Source organism: Acomys minous, assembly GCF_964271855.1.
Source record: "Acomys minous genome assembly, chromosome: 10".
In the NCBI taxonomy this organism is placed as follows: Eukaryota; Metazoa; Chordata; class Mammalia; order Rodentia; family Muridae; genus Acomys; species Acomys minous.
This window is the reverse complement of record NC_140491.1, coordinates 49,356,385-49,373,139: the sequence shown is the minus strand read 5'-3', so window position 1 is coordinate 49,373,139 and position 16,755 is coordinate 49,356,385. Positions and strand designations below refer to the sequence as shown.

The following is a 16,755-nucleotide window of genomic DNA, read 5'->3' as shown; positions in this document are numbered from 1 at the left end:
CGTTGTGACGCTGGGGTAGCCGCGTTGCCTAGGAGACGAGCGGCGGGCCTGAAGACGGCGGGCGTAGCGGTGGTCCTTTCAGCTGTTGTGGAGAGATGCTGCTCGGAGCGTCTCCGGGGAGACGGGCAGAGAGGCTCTGCCGCACCCCGCCGGGCTTTTCCGAGAGTCTGGTAACTGCGCGAGTCCTACGAGGCTGCGTCCGGGTGTAGAGCAAGCTACGGCTTCCCCCTAGGCCCAGAACTGCTCTTTGTTGCGCGAGGAGAAGCCGTTGCTACCGAGATCCGGGATTATGACCGACCCTCCCTTTCGTGGAGACCTTCGCCTGCGGCTCCGCCCTGCCTTTGCTTCCTGAAAGATTCCCGGGGTACCACCGGGAAGAGGTAAGATCGTCCGAGTCTTGTCACCACGTAAGGCTTGAAGTGGCACCTCCCACCCATCATCAACTTGTGGACTCTGTTCCACGTTTATAACCCAGAATTTACCAAACGCCCCACCTACTAGGTTTGTCAGCTTTCTCCGGAAAGTCTAGTCCACCATAAATAACAGACTTCAGAACTTGCTGTCAGACAATGAACAAAACTTTTTCCTCGAGTCTTACTTTCCGCGGGTGACAAATTAACTAGAGGCCAAAGGCCTTGTTGGCTGCAAAGTGACCAAGTTTTCTTTCTCTTTCTCCTCCTCATCAATCCAAACTGTTCAGACTTTTGTGAGGAATTTTATCGGGTTTGTTCTTTTGTTGCGGTTTGGTTTGATTGTCTTTGAAAGAGTTTCAGTAGTTTAGGCAGGTCTGGAACTCCGGCATCCTCATGCCTCAGCTTCCGGGTCTGCTCTCCCAAGCCCCTGCTGTCTGCAATTGCCTCAAACCTTCTTTGCAATTCTATACCCAACCTGAAACAAATGCCTTTCTTTTAGGTTTTTTGGGTTGGTTTTTTTGTTTTGTTTTTTGCTTGTTTGTTTTGTTTTGGGGGGGTTGAGACAGGGTTTCTCTGTGTAACCTTGGCTGTCCTAGACTCATTTGTAGACCAGGCTGGCCTGGAACATCCACCTGCCTCTGCCTCACTAAAGTCATGTGCCACCACGCCCAGCTATAAATGCCTTTCTTTGTTATTCTCACCAGGCTTTGTATCTTAACTTTCCTACAAACACTTTTTAAGGTAGGTGTGTTGCTCCTGTTGATCAACAGTTTGTTGTCTTTATTTAATATTCTAAAATTGCACATTTCATTCTGTACAGTAGAATGTTCCATTGGGCGGGCAGACATGATCTGTGGTTTGTGGATAGAAAAGGACTGAAGAGAGCAGAAACTAAAACAGCAGTCACTTCAAAGTCACAGTCCTTGGAAGGCAGGAACTGGGAGACAGAACAGTAGAAAAATAACTGACGAGCCTGATGTTTCTTTATTTTTTTAAATTATTTCTTTATTTGTTGTTGTTGGTTGGTTGGTTTTCTCGAGACAGAGTTTCTCTGTGTAGCCTTGGCTGTCCTGGACTCACTTTGTAGACCAGGCTGGCCTCCCACAGAAATCTGCCTGCCTCTGCCTCCTGAGTGCTGGGATTACAGGTGTGCACCACCATGGCCAGTTCTGTGAGGTTACTTTAAATGACCTTTTGTTATGAGAGGATTAAAACAGGCAATGTCCTTATGCTTGCTGAAACTGGCCTACTTGGAAAATCCCAATTTCTCAAAGATAAGCAGCTTTGTGTCAGTGCCAAAAACCAACAATAAAAACACCTTGTCATTTGTTTCCCTGGCTCTTTACTGGGGGAAGGGGTCAATGAAACAAGGCCCAGGTATCTGGGTCCCTCCACCTTCCTCCTCTGCCTCCTGAATGCTGGTATTTCAGGTGACATCACCAGGCTTCCATTTTCACTTGCTCTGGTCTACTTAGAAGTTGTTAATGTAGCTAGGCAGTGGTGCGCATGCCTTTAATCCCAGCACTCAGGAGGCAGAGGCAGGGGAATCTCTGAGGCTAGCCTAGTCTACAGAGTGAGTCCAGGACAGCCAAGGCTACACAGAGAAACTCTGTCTCAAAAAACAAAACAAAACAAACAAACAAACAAAAAAGCCAGACGGTGGTGCCCACCTTTAATCCCAGCACTTGGGAGGCAGAGGCAGGAGGATCACTGTGAGTTGGAGGCCAGCCTGGTCTACAAAGCAAGTCTAGGACAGTCGAGGCTACACAGAGAAACCCTGTCTCAAAAACAAACAAAAACCCCAACCAAGCAAAAGTCACTGATGTTGGAAGTCACACAGCTGAGCAAATAGGTGATGAGGTTCCCACAGGCTTTACTGTGGATGACACCAGTTGCATGTACACACTCTTCAGGGACCGACACCCTCTTTTGCTGACACCAGCTAGCCCCGCTGACTAGTTATTAGAAGATGGGAGGTCTTGCCATGTCATCTTCCCTCTTGTGACCTTTGGGTCCAGTTTGACTTAACACACTTGGAACACATCCAGCAGCTGCCTCCTCTCAGCTCCTAAGCACCCTCTTTCTCCTAAACCCACCCCAGTAAACGCAAGGCCTGTCCACCTCTCTCTTTGTTCATGGTCTCTCAGGCCATGGCTGACCCCTTCCCCTTGCTAGCTGAAGTCCCTTTAAAGTCTTTCCTATATCCCTCTGGTGGCTAACTATTCTTATTCCCAATGTTTTCTGTGTGAAAAGACCCCCGAACACTCAGGTAACACTTTGGCATAGTGATGTTAGTGCAACTAATGAGCGCTGGCTGTGCTTCTGCAGTGAGGGTCAGAGGGACTGCCGTGGCTAGCCTTAGGGGCCCAGCCGTCCAATTCCCAGAAGTCTTCTGAGTTCTTACCCTCTAAACTTCCTCCTCCTTCCTGCAGTGTTCAGTGGGCACCGCCTAGCAGAAAGATGCAAGTTTAACACCTCACCGACTGCTGACCTGTCACCTTGATGACTTCCCCTTTGGGTGCCTTCCCAGTGCAGTTCCCACAGCCTTCAATCAGCGGCCTCTCACAGATCACCAAGAGCCTGTTTATCAGCAATGGTGTGGCTGCCAACAACAAGTTCCTACTGTCCAGCCATCAGATCACCACGGTCATCAATGTCTCAGTAGAGGTGACGAACACCTTCTACGAGGACATCCAGTACGTGCAGGTGCCCGTGGTGGACGCGCCCGTCGCACGTCTCTGTGATTTCTTCGACCCCATCGCCGACCACATCCATTCGGTGGAGATGAAGCAGGGCCGCACACTGCTGCACTGTGCCGCTGGCGTGAGCCGCTCAGCTGCCCTGTGCCTCGCCTACCTCATGAAGTACCACGCCATGTCCCTTCTGGATGCTCACACTTGGACCAAATCATGCCGGCCCATCATCAGGCCCAACAGTGGCTTTTGGGAGCAGCTCATCCATTATGAGTTCCGGCTGTTTGGCAAGAATACAATGCACATGATTAACTCCCCAGTGGGACTGATCCCCGACATCTATGAGAAGGAGACCCGATTGATGATTCCATTGTAAGCCAACCTAGCAGCCCCTCCTCCTCCGAGTTGGGGTCAGCCATACAGCTCTGGCATTAACAGTACACCAAGGCCTAAACTCGAACATTCTACACTTGTTGCTACCAGAGCTCATCAAATGGTGCTTTTTATAAGGGCAAAGAAAGCGAGGTGCCATAATTTTTAACCTCATAGCCCAGCCAGGTTTGGTGGTACATGCCTGTATCCTCAGATGGCTGAAACAGGAAGGTAGCAAAGTGAGTTTGAGGGCCAGCCTGGGCTACGTAAGTGAGCCCCTGTCTCACAGACAAACCCAAATTACTGTCCTGTGTGTTTTTAGATATTAAATGTGTTTCTTATAATATGGTGAAGGTAACTTTTCTGTGAGAGGTAGGTCCCTGCTGCCTAGAGTGTGGAGGAAGAAAATGGTGCCGGGCCAATACATATGACAAACCTGGCATCCTACAGCCCAGTTCATTCAGAGGCAGAGCCTTAAACATCCTGGTGCTCTCCAGTGTCTCACAGTAAGTGCCAGCCTACGAGACTAGGGGCCTTCAAGCCGTGCTCCAACAAGCCACTGCTACTTTCCCCGCATGGCCCAACTCTGGTTCTCAAATCAGATTTACACAGCGCTTGGGTCATAGTGGAGCCCAAATCATCAGTCATCAGCATACTGCACACAGCCCTCTGTTTACACGTGTGCTCAGAAGCCTCCGTGAGAGAGGAGAGAGAGCTTAATCTTTGCTAGGCCTCATCCAAAAGGCCTTTTTCAGGCTGCCCCACTTGGCAACCTAGGAGCCGTGACATGAGATCTAATGCGAAATTGCAGACTGTGAGATCCGGGGTGCAAGGGGGCTGGCTGGTCAGGAGATACTAGGTCAGAGGTCCGCAAGTGAGTTGGCTCTGGTAGGCCCTGAAATTCAGGGCTGCTCAAGAGCCTTTGTTTAAGATGGGGTTCCCATGTAGCCCAGGCTGTGCCTTGAGCTCCAGCCCCGCTCCTATACTTTAGGAATGCTGGGCTCACAAGTGTGTGCCACCGTGCCCACTAAGATCAGTGCTTAGTTTGATTATGTGCTTCAGTGTGAGAATGTCAGCTCCTTTAGAACTGAAGTTACAGACAGTTGTGCAGTGCTCTTAACCACTGAGCCAGCTCTCCAGCCGCCTGCCTTGATCTCTATTAAGGTAATAAGTTTTGGTTTGTGAGTTGAACTTTAGCAGTTTTATTTGTAATCTGACATATTAAGGCCTAGTGCAAAAACTAATCCAAAATACTGAACTTCCAGATTTTTTTTCGGGGGGTGGGGCTGGGGGGGCAGGGTCTCTCTGTGTAGCCCTGGCTGTCCTAGAACTCGCTCTGTAGACCAGGCTGGCCTCCAACTCAGAGATTCACTTGCTTCTGCCTCCCAAATGCTGGGATTAAAGGTGTGTGTCACCATGCAAACTTGCAAAATTTGTAAACAATCTATTACTCTACTTTCCCCTAGCTCGTTCACCATTGTCTTCCAGACCTCAGCCATAGCTTAGCTCCTCCAGAATTTCCTCCTGAGGCTTAAACCGAAGGTCTAATTACTCAACAAAGTGGACTGGTGCCAGAAGTGGTGGCACACGCCTTTAATCCCAGCCCTCAGGAGGCAGAAGCAGGCAGATGGCTGTGGGTTCAAGGCCATCTGGTCTACAAAGTGAATCTAGGACAACCAAGGCTACACAGAAGCCTTGTCTCAAAAAACAAAAAACAAAAACAAAAGGTTTTATTGTTACTGTTGGTTTGGTTTAGGCTTTGTTCCCATGTAGCCTAGGCTAGCCTCAAAATCACTGTGTAGCTGAACATGACTGAATTTCTGAATCTCCTGCCTCTACCTTCTGAGTGTTTGAATTACTGGCGGGTGGAACTTAGTGTCTAGTATTTTGTGCATTCTACCAATGGAAACATATCTCCAATCCCAAGCAGTCTTTTAGAGCTAGAGTGAGAAGTTGCCTAACATGTACAAGACCCTTGGGTTCAATCCCCAGCACTGACAAAAAGGAGTCCTTGTTTGCCCTGGCCTTCTAGAATGACCAGCCAAGGGGACCAGGGCAGGGTGGGAGGGGACCCCCTGGTAGCTAGGCTGAGACAAGGCTTTGCCTGAAGTCCACAATGGCAGGATGCCCAGCACAGCTCCAGCTTCCTGCCCTCCCCAAGGCCTGGCAAGGAGCCTGGGGACCAGGATTACCCATTGTTCTGCCCAGCAAGAGCACGCCCTGGGGCTGCCAGTGTGCAAGTGGCCAAAGAGGAAAGCCAAGTTGCTCAGGGGAGGAACTCTGTAGCCTCTGTGACTATGTGACCCTGACTGGGGACACTTGTGAGGCTCCCAGAGTTACAGAGAGTCAGGTTTCACGGCTGCCCCATTTACAGCAGGGAGGCATGGGGACAGAAGGCCCTATCCAGGTCACAGCATGCCAGGACCATGACTCAAACCCAGTTCTGACCCCAGAGCTCCTGCGTCTCACGGGTGCGGAAGCGCCCCTCTGCCCCCATTTTCACTTTCCGCTCTTTGCTGATACTGATCTTTGTGGAGGGCAGTGCTGATTGTCAGCCTGCATTGCCCAGGTCCGGCCTCAGCCTTTGCCTGCAGCTCACTACGTCATTGGTTCAGAGACGTGGGAGGATCTGCCCACCCTGGGCAGCACCATTCCCTGGGCTTGGGACCTGCACTGCTGTAAAAAGGAGAAACTGACTTGAGCGCAGGGAGCCATCTGATCCCTGGCTGTGGATTGGATGTGACCAGCTATTTCAGGCCCCTGCACTTACCCTGGCATGACAGCCTGTAACTTCAAACCCTGAACCAAGGCAACCTTTTGTCCATAAAAACTGCCTTTGTCAGGGAGTTTGTGACAGACTGTCAGCTACAGCCTGAAAATATCCAATGGTGAATTCCACAAATTCCTGGGCTGTAAGTCTTGTGCCATTGTGCCTAACGGGGCAATACCACACCTGTTCCCCTCCCGCTTGCCTAGGTCATTCAGTCATCTCCAGCGTATCTTCACAGTGTAAGCTACCCCACAGTCACACAGTAGGTGTCTGTCTTATGGTTATCAGATGTGTCACCATGCTTGTGTGTAGGTAACACATCTTACTTAACACCAACACCCAGACACAAGAACAGCAGAGTCAACTTTTTCCTTTTGGATAGGCCAAGCAGAAGCTTTAAAGTGCTTGCTTTAAGTGAGAAGGGGAAAGCACTAAGCCTGTCATCCCAGCCCTGAGGAGGCAGAGGCAGGCAGATCTCTGTGAGTTCAAGGCCAGCCTGGTCTACAAAGTGAGTCCAGGATAGCCAAGGCTACACAGAGAAACCCTGTCTCAAAAAATAAGACTTGAACACTGCTGGTTAAAATCAAGACTTGTAAGAAATCCGTGACATTGTGAAAAATGAGGAAAGTTATTTGTGCTAGTTTGCTGTTGTACTCCAGACTACGAACGTTAAGGCCAAGTGTATGAGGGTTTAGTTAAGATAGAAACCACACAAAATGCTTGTGTAAGAAGACCATAGCCAGTATAGGACTGTTTCCATCATCAGTAGAGGTCTTTCACTGGCTTCCTGCCACACACACACCCTATGCCAACCCTGAAGTCAGTGGTCTGGGAGCCTGGTCTGGTGAGGAAACAGAAAAGCCAGTCAGCGCTCAGGCAGAGTGGGACTAGGGCCCCCTGCAGAAAGGTCATGTTCACCTGCTGTTTCAGACTTGGTGTGGCAGGCGGGCAGTGCTGAGGGGAGAGAAGAGCTTTCCCAGCAAAGCAGCGTAGGCTATCCTGGGCAAACTAGCAATGACACAATACAAAGATCAAAGATGAAGCCTCAGAAAGGTGAGGCCACCTGCACAAGGCGACCGAGCCCCAGAGGGACAGACCTTGCAGGTGGATTCTATCTACTAGCTATCCAGTGATCCTCAGGCCCAGTGTCACGACGGGGCCAGGCAAGAGTGGCCTAGGGTCCTGCTGCAAATAGAAACGTGTGAGGCCCAAGCTTTCTGCAGCTGGTCTGCCCGAGAGTGGACTCCAGAGATGGGCAGGCCGCACAGGGCGGGGCAGACCCAGCCAGTGGCACCCCTGAGTCATAGAGAGGTGGGTGGCCATGACTCAGCGACACCCTCTTATAAGGCCAGCCTGGGTGAAGGCTGAGGCTAGGAAACCCTGTGCCTGCCTGTTCCCCTTGGCATCTGCCACCTCTCCCTCTCCTACCCAGCCTCAGGCTACCCTCTATATGCCCCAGCACAGGAGTTCCTGAATTATGGCTATGTGAACCCATTATTGTAGAAGCAGGAGGATCAAGAGTTCAAAGTCACCCTCAGCTACATACGGTTAGGTTGACAAAACAAGGTTAGGTCCCAGGCTAAGTTCTTACTTGTTTTTAATAGGTATAGGAACTTAGCTGTCTATCACAAGGGCTGAGTAGGGGTGGGACAGACAAAGCTGGGCCTGGGCAGTTGGGGAGTTCTGGGCTAGCTCTAAGGTAGAGATCTTGCCCTGGGTTCATAGCATGAAAGGCCTGCTCCCTAGGGCCCTGGGCTAGCCTTGGATGCTTCCTTAGTGCCTGGCTCCTCTGTGAAGCTGCCCTTGGGACTGACCCTGTGTACCCACAACCCTGGACCCAGCCCCCCCCCCATCTCTCATCAGGCCCTCCTTGAAGAGAGAGTAACATGCTGGTGTCTTTCTTTTCCAGAAGGGAAGAGGGTATTTAGGAAAAGGGACCTAACAAGCGATGGCTCTGGTGGGTGTGCTGGCATTGTGCTCAGTGGGACTGGGGCCCAAGAGGAGTCTGGCACGGATGCTGAATGACTTTGGGGTGCACTTCAGGAAGCCCCAGCTTTGTCCTCAGATCTGGAGCATGTGTTTTAGGGAGTCCTCAACAAGAGAAGAATGCATGGAAGAAGCACAGGCAGACCAGGGCAGGGCGGGGACCACTGTCACCATCCTGAGGCCGGCCAGTGGATGGGCACTGTGGAGAACAGTGCTAGGCTGGAGGCCAACACAGGATGGGGGGTTAGGGAGAGCTGTGTGGTAGCCAGCCACTCCCTTTCATGTTCCCTTGGCTGTAGCCCCAAGGAATGACAGGTGTCCAAGAAAAAAAAAATAGTTTATTTGAGGATGGAAGACCCAAATCTGGGGGAGGAGGAACCAAAGTGAGGCTGAAGCAGCCACCTGAAGTTGGCACAGTCTACCCCATCTTTAGGGGAGCCCGGCGATGAAGAGGCCTGTCGGGTCCCTCGTGGCCTTCCCCTCCCCCTCCACAGGAAGGGCATTGTCTTCATCATAACCCGTTGAGGTTTCCTAAGTTTGCCCAGCAAGCTTCATTGTAGTAGTTTTAACACTAGTCATAATGACTCATCTGACAAGCACACATGTCAGACTTGGACCCACCATCCAGTGGCAGGCTTTGCTGTAACAGGTGAGGCAGGTAGAGGCAGGAGGAGGTCCCTGACCTAGCCTCCTCCCAGGCAGCCCTTCCAGAAGGCACCTCCTTTCCCTGGCCTGGGAGACATGGTGTCTCTCTACAATCCTCATGGCCATTCAGATCCAGGCTGGGGCTATCCAGGTACGGCTCATGAGCTCCCCTCAATCTCAAGACCTTTGCCAGGCTGGTCTCGGTTCCACAACCCACGGCGGGTAGCCCAGGAGGCCACAAACTCACAGTTGTGATAAAGAAACATTCCTGAAAGGGTGAGTGCAATGCCGAAGTAGCTGAGGGCGCTGAGGTGACTGCCGAACAGGAGCCGCGACAGGATGAGGTTGCCCACAACGGTGAGGTTGCCTAGTACATGGACGGTGAGTGCAGATGTGAGTGCCAGCAAGGAGAAGCTGGCCAGGTTGTAGACCACCGACAAGAAACAGCTGAGCAGGACACAGGCCCAGAGGCGAGAGTCGGTGGGAGGCAGCGGCGGGGCCGTGCCAGCCTCCAGCACCAGAGCTGCTCCTGCCAGCAGGCAGAGGCTGGGCAGAGAGGTGGCATACAGCAGAGTCACGGCGTCCAGCCTCGCTTCCTGCAGCAGAGCACCTGCAACCAGGACAGTGATGGTCATCACCTGCTACAGAGACGGCACTCACCGAGCCAGCCCTGTGCAGCCCACCCATCCTCATGGAAGCCTGACTCTGAGCAGGATGGAGGAGGAGTCAGGCCACCTGGGCTTGTGACCCATGGCCACTCCTCCCTTATAGAGTCGGGTAAAGTATGAATGAAATGCTGTTACAAGGGCAATTTATAGCAACGCCTGGAATGCAAAGAACAGGCTCATCCCAGCAGCGCCAGCCAGGTAGCTGCGGACAGGGCAGCAGAGGGCCCAGCTCTAGCGCCTCTCAGTGCTAAGGTGGGAGGGAAGAAGAGTATGCAGAGGAGCAGGAAGAAGGAAAGATGCTTAAGAAAAGAATTTTCAGTGACAATAGTGAGAGCAATCTTCACCTTATTCACTTATGACCAGGGGCATGGCAGAGAGCTAACAAGACAGTCATTGTTGGCTCTTGGCAGTCACTCAGTGTTGATGGAGAATCAGGGGTTTTGTTTGCTTTTGTTTTTGGAGACAAGTTCTCATGTGTGTTGGGGGGGGCAGGGGGGCGCGTTGTTTGACCTCTCCGTGGTTGCTGAGGCTTGCCTCGAACTCCTCATCCTCTTGCCCGCCCTACTGGCTTGACATCCACCCCCAAAAGCTGGCATTACAGGTGTACACCACAGTGTCTGCTTGACAACCGCCATATCTTTTCTTTCTTGACTACCAACAGTGGGGCTTGTCAAGATGAATGCAGGATTAAAAGAAAGCCTTGCAGGTTTTCAAGGAAAGAGGGGGTCCGGCTGCCTGTACAAGCATGGCTGTTATGTTCCTATGTCCGTACCTGCTTTACACACTGACTCACAAAAGTGCATGGCCACCACCACCAAAGGCCACCCCAGCCTGGTGAAATAGCAGTGTGCTCCCAAGGGCAGAGACCAGTTCAGAGCCTTCTCCATGTCTGAGTAAAGGAGACGTAACAATTGATGCTGGTAAGGTCCTGGGCCCCTAGATTGTTGTGTTTCCTGACACTTTGCAGAGAGCCCCACAGAGCTTACTCAGTGCCTGTGCTGAGAACAGGAAATGGAAGCTGGGTATGGTGGTGCGTCCCAGTACTCAGTAGGGGGGCAGGGGGAGGGCAGCAGGCAGAGGCAGGTGGATCTCTGAGTTTGAGGCCAGCCTGGTCTACAAAGCGAGTCCAGGACAGCCAGGGCTGGTACACAGAGGAACCCTCTCTCAAAATCCCAAAAACAAACAAACAAAAAGGTATGTATTCCCCTCGGTTCATTCTGCTGTTTGGCCTTGGTTCTCTAGGCAACACTCTCCAGTCAAATGAACAGATAATCAGAATAGAATGCTTCCAACTCTCCAAGCATAGTACCTGAGGAGCTGCCCACAGCTTAGGCACTAAAGACTCAGGTCATCTATGCAGCAAATGCTTGTATCCCCTGAGCCATCTCACTAGCCCCATGAGACAAGGGCTTTCCAAGTAGCTCATGCTGGCCCAGAATACTCTATAGACCCCAGGCTGGCCCACACTAGCCCTGTGACCTTCCTACCTCAGTTTCTATAGTGATGGGATTCCGGGCATGGGCCACCGGGCCAGGTTGTAGAGATGTTTTATTTTTCTGCCTATAGACAGGATCTGACGTTGCAGCCCCAGCTGGCTTTGAACTCACAATTCTCCCAGAGTACTGGGGTTGCAGGCACGCACCTCCATCCCTGCTTCAAAGTCACCTTTATGTCAGCATGTGAACATGCTTGACCTCTGCCACACGCACTCAGCAGTGGCCTATTTGTAAGCCCCTAGCCTCTTAGCCTGTCCCCACTGTGTGGGGCCATGCCGTGTGACCGTGACCTCTCTGTCTCAATCTCCTTGTGGATAGCATGAGGGAGGGAGAGCATATACACTCTGTACATACTCAGCACGGGAGCTGTCACCCACCCCCCAACTCAGCTCCTGATGTCTGACAGGGCTCCACCACAGCCTGTGTCCTATCCAAGGATGTCCCTTTCTGCTCTGTTGCCACCACTGTGGCTGGACAGCCACAGTGCCTACCTTGCTCTACAACTTCTCTCTTGCCAAGTACAGTTGCCTCTCTGGGTACGAGGGTGGCATCGCTCCACTCCACATAGCTGCCGCGGCCTGCAGCTGGCCCACATAGGAAGGAAGAGGCTGGCTGTGGCTGCCTGAGCTTTCTTTCTGGACCTTTATCCCTGTTTCCATGGCATCTGCTCTCAGGGGAGGAGCTAGCACCAGTACCCTCTAGTCTGCGTCTGGCCCAAGAGCCTCTAGGGAAAAGAAGCTTCTTTTTTAAAAAATCCATTCCAAGTCTTGGATCCTGTTCGTTCTCTACTAAGCTCCCATTTCTGTCAGGGGAACCTCTGGCCTTTTTTTTTTTTTTTTTTTTTTTTAGTTTTTCGAGTCAGGGTTTCTGTGTCACCCTAGCTGTCTTGGAACTCACTATGTAGACCAAGCTGGCCTCGAACTCAGAGATCCACTTGCCTCTGCCTCCCAAGCACTGGGATTAAAGATGTGCGCCAGCATGCCCAGCCCAACCCATGTGGGCTTTCTAAATGCTCTCAGTTTACCAATCTGACATGAATGATATCAAAACCATCAATTAAAGATTTCATTTGATCTTCTTCTCTGTGCCAGGCCCCAGGCCAGGTGCCGAGGACACACAGATGTCCCAGCGTGGCACACAGCCTGTGTGGTTGGAAGCAGGGAGGTGATCAGTAGCTCTGAATGCCCCACAGTTGGTGAAGCAGGACAGCAAACAGTGTAAGAATCTGAGTCTTTTTTGGGGGGGTGGGGGGCTGGGGTTTGAGACAGGGTTTCTTTGTGTAACCCTGACTGTCCTGGACTCACTATGTAGACCAGGCTGGCCTCAAACTCACAGGCATTCACCTGCCTCTGCCTCCTGGGTGCTGGGATTAAAGGCGTGCGCCACCACTCGGCCAAGAAGCTGAGTCTTGAGAGGAAGCGAAGGAGAGCTGACAGAAGCCAAGTGGTGGCTGGATGCCAGTCACATGCCACTCTGACCATGCCTAATGCCTGGCTGGTCATAGCCCCTCCTACGGACAGGAGCTGCCCAGAGCCCAGTATGAACAGTACTTGGCCCTGGCAGGTGCAGTGTGGAGCTGGAAGCTGGGGCCTTCTCTGCCTGGTGTCTCTGGCCCTTACAGGGTCAGGTTTCCCTGGGCCAACTCAAGGCTGAACTTAGGCCTCAGCTCATGTAACCTGAGGGCTAAAATAGAACTGTGCCTTCCCCCTTCTCTTGGCCTGAGGAGATGGGAGATGCCAGGCAGGGCTGAATCCTCCCTTCGTTCCTCAGCTGCAGCACCCTTGGGAACCCCTTACTCCCCCCACCCTCCCCTCTCCTAGTTCTCCCTTGGGTTAAGGTGGAGGGAGGGAAGGTATGACTCAAAAGCCCCTCAACTGCTCAGGCAGGAAGTCAGCCTCCGCCCCCAGGCATACTGGAACTGGGCGGGGAGAGGTAGGAGGACTTCTGCTCTGAGTCCGGCGCTCACTCCCAACAGAGCCAGCTGCCAGCCACACAAACCAGACTTGGAGTCCTTGGGAGCCATGTGACCCTGGGCCAATCATAAGCCTCTTTCTTCGGTAGCACTTGGGAGGCTGAGATAGGAGGATCAAAAGTTTGAGGTGAGCCTGAGCTTCCTGGCAAGACAGCCTCCCTGTCTCCTGCCCCCCACCCCCAGTAAAATACTCTCTTATGTGCCATCACCTGGAACCCAAAGGTAGAAATTGCTGTGACAACTGATGGTCAATATCCAGCACCAGGCTTGTCACCTGTAGCTCCTGGTAAACCCTTCCCTGCCTTTGATAAACATCTGTTTCCAGCCAGGCGTGGTGGCACACACCTTTAATCCTAGCCTCAGGGAGGCAGAGGCAGGAAGATCTCTGTATGTTCAAGGTCAGCCTGGTCTACAAAGTCCAGGACAGCCAAAGCTACAGAAAAACCTTGTCTCAAAACAAATAAACAAACAAACAAACAAGCCAGGTGTGGTGGCGCATGCCTTTAATCCCAGCACTCCAGATGTAGAGGCAGGCGTATCGCTGTGAGTTCGAGGCCAACCTGGTCTACCAAGAGTCCAGGACAGTCAAGGGTACAGAAAGAGACCCTGTCTCAAAAAAACAAAAAACACCTCAAAACAAAACAAAACACACACTCCTGTGTTCCCAGCATCTCATGGCATGGCTGCTGCCTTTCCTCCCTAGTTCACACTTCCTGGCCTTCTGGGTTCATAATCCTAACACACACAACTTGGACAGCATGGAGTCTGAGTGTCTCGCTCAAATCTTGCCTCTGCTGTTCATTTAGAACAAAACCCAAGCTGAGCCCTCCATGTCTGTCAAATGGGGATAATAACGTACCTGCCTCAATGGAGGAGCCAGTGGGACAAAAGGCTTCTCAAGTTATAGAACAGAGCTCACCGGCAACGGTTATTAACTATGCCTTTAGGGCTTAAGTTTGAGCCCTTGAACTCAGTTTCCTGAGACATGTCTGTCAAGGGGGGTCACTGCTACCCCCTTCACAGGATCTTCTGGGCCACCCACTCCAACCCCTCAGATGGAGACCCAAGGACTCACTCTGTTGAACGGACTTGAAGCCTCGAAGACAGGTGGCCACTAGCAAGAAGCCGCAGCCAGCTGGGGGTGCCCGCAGCTCTCCAGCCAGGCTGCAGGCGGCCCCTAGGCAGAGGGGGCCCATGGCAACAAACTGCAGGGGATGATGTCTCCGGCCAAGGAGCAGGGCAGACAAAGCCAGTGTGAACAGTGGTGTGGTGGTGGTAGCCAGCTGTGCTAGGTCCAAGGGTACAGTGCTCAGGCCCACATTGCCACAGGCCATGGAGGTACCAAAGGTGAGGCTGAGCAGCAGTACTCTTCGTTGGATGGTGCGGGGCATGGGTCTCTGGGCCCCCCAGTGGCATGCCAGGGCGGCTGCCAGCATGTGCAGTGCTGAAAGCAGCAGGGGCCGTCCAAAGCCATGCACTGTGAAGATCCACTTGTTGAGGCTTGACATGCTGGCTCCTGCCAACAGCCACACCAGTGCTGCCACAACCACTCTGGCGGTAGCAGGCTTCCCAAAGACCGGACGGTTGTCAGGAGGCCACCTGGGGCGGCCATGCTCCCGGGCACTTCCAGCCACAGCCACTGCTTCGGCTGAGGTCATCCTGCCTTCATGGCGCTCCAGTGGGCAGCGGCACATCCGCACCAGGGGGGCTGGAGCAGGAGGAAGGCTTTCCAGGGACTCGCTGGGCCAGGTCCTGATTCCTCAGACAGGAAGGGGCACCGCTTCTAGTGTTAAATCCCAGCCAGCCGATTATTCAGGGCAGAACCGGGGACCTGGCTGTTGAGATGCCTGACTGGCTGGTGTTCTCCCAGGGTTCCTAAGCCCTGAGTACCTCCCGCACCAGGGGAAGTCGTCTCTCTCCTCCGCGCCCGGCGCTCACGCGATGCTCTTACACGGAATCTTCTAGGCTTTTTTCCTTTTCGGTCCCCAGACTGTCAGGGTGAGGACACTGACTGACTCCGATGTCTTGCGTGTTCGGTGCTTAGGCTGTGACCAGGCCGGCAGAGGCGACAACGCTCTGGGCGTAGAAGCAGAGGTCCCAGCCGCCGGTCCCCCCAACGTCGCCTCGCCTCACACTCGCCTCCGACTGTGACCGGAATAGAGATGGACGCGGAGCTGCGAGCTCGGCCTTGCTGCAGCTGCTCTGGCTGAGGCTCGACTCCGGCGGTGGACCTGGCGGCTTCGGGCGCGGGGATCCAGTCCTGCTCAGCGCGCCCGCGCGGCTCCCCGCTCCCGGCCCCGCCCTCCCCGCGGCTACCGAAGCCGCGCTCCACCCGGAAAATTAGGCTCAGCCCGGACCCCGCCCCAAAGGACGTCTAACCCCTCCCACTGCCTTTGCTCCTCTCGGCAAGGCTTACGCAGCCGCCGGCAGACTCTCTTAGTGGACAGTGTTGGACTGTACCAGCCACCAACGGGAACCCGGATGGTCCTGCGCCAAGAAGAGCCTCTCTTAAAAGACCAGCATCCAGTGCTGGAAACCCTGGGGTATCGCGCAGAGCTGTGCCGAAGCTGTCGTCAAGGAGCAGGGCGTTGGAGAGGGACCACCGACACCACCTGATCTCAGACCACAAAGGGCTCCTTAAGACCTTGGGATTCAGCAGAGCTGCATCACGTGACTCCTTAAGGCTGCCTCATCTTATTCCCCTCCCAGGCCAGGGCGGCGCACCCTCTGGGCCAGCAGAAGGGGAAATGAATAATCACCAGGGCTAACCACAGAGGCGGGAAGCAGAGTACCGCGCGGGCGGGCCGGCATCCATCTCAAGCTAGCCGACTCTGTGCGGCTCCCTGGACACTCCGAGGTCACTCACAGCTGGACTTCCTAGGCCCCCACACGACAGAATCCTGGATGGTTCTCCAGTTTCCCATCCGAAAAATAGATGTTCTCTGAATTTAGAATAGGGTATGCAGTTGCACCCCAGAGGCCGTTTCCAAGCCCAGCTTGCTCCGGGTGAGCAAGAATAAAGGCCCATTCTGGAACCTAGGCTCTTTCCGGTAATTGGGTTTCTGAGGAAAGCCTACGTCCACCTGGACAGGCCTCACCCGGCTCGGTCGTCTGACTAACAGGTCCTGGATGACAACCCGCCTAGAGAAACCAGATAGCAAAGCGCGACTGGGTAGCTCAGCCCGCAGCGCCCTCTGGTGGTCATCACCCCGCACGGCTGCTAGCGTTCCAAATCCCTTCGCAATCAAATTCAGGTGAAAATAAGCCAGCCTCACCGGAGCCCTGAGTCCAGGATGAACCAAGAATCTACTTTGTCACACTTGCGTCCTATGAGTATGACTCCTGCGGGAGCCCGTAGATCGCTGCTGAGTAACCCAAGTTAAAGGACAGGGAGTATAGATAGGGGACTTCCCGGGAGAGGACCAAAAACTGAGGCATTTAGTTTTTTCAAGAGTTATGGGAGGGAAACTGAGTCAGACGCGCACACACACACACACACAATTTTTTTTAAGAGGAGGAATCTAGGCTTCCTGTGAACTATGCTCCTCTGGGATTTTGAATCCATTACCCACTAAGCTGCTTTCAATTAAAAAGTATTACTTCCAATTAAATTTTTTTGATTATTTGTGGTGTGTGTATTTGTATGAGAGTGCTGAGGCTACAGGCATAGGTCACTGCCCACTTCTCAAGCCCATTTCAACCTGTCTCAACATCACAGATGGAGCGGAGCGCCACTCAGT

General features: G+C 53.0%; 2 protein-coding genes across 2 annotated transcripts; one reads left to right on the top strand and one right to left on the bottom strand.

Moving 5' to 3' along the window:
- Positions 1-23: 23 nt before the first annotated feature.
- DUSP18 (dual specificity phosphatase 18) lies at positions 24-3,822 on the top strand. The gene is made up of 2 exons (XM_084798789.1): positions 24-380; positions 2,846-3,822. Exon 2 carries the CDS (start codon positions 2,916-2,918, stop codon positions 3,480-3,482), a length of 567 nt encoding a protein of 188 aa, XP_084654915.1. The 5' UTR covers positions 24-380; positions 2,846-2,915; the 3' UTR covers positions 3,483-3,822.
- A 4,730-nt stretch (positions 3,823-8,552) lies between these two features.
- On the bottom strand, positions 8,553-16,596 carry SLC35E4 (solute carrier family 35 member E4). Its single transcript, XM_084798788.1, has 2 exons — positions 14,091-16,596; positions 8,553-9,489 (listed from the first exon to the last, which is right to left on the bottom strand). Exons 1-2 carry the CDS (start codon positions 14,707-14,709, stop codon positions 9,038-9,040), a joined length of 1,071 nt encoding a protein of 356 aa, XP_084654914.1. The 5' UTR covers positions 14,710-16,596; the 3' UTR covers positions 8,553-9,037.
- Positions 16,597-16,755: the final 159 nt, after the last annotated feature.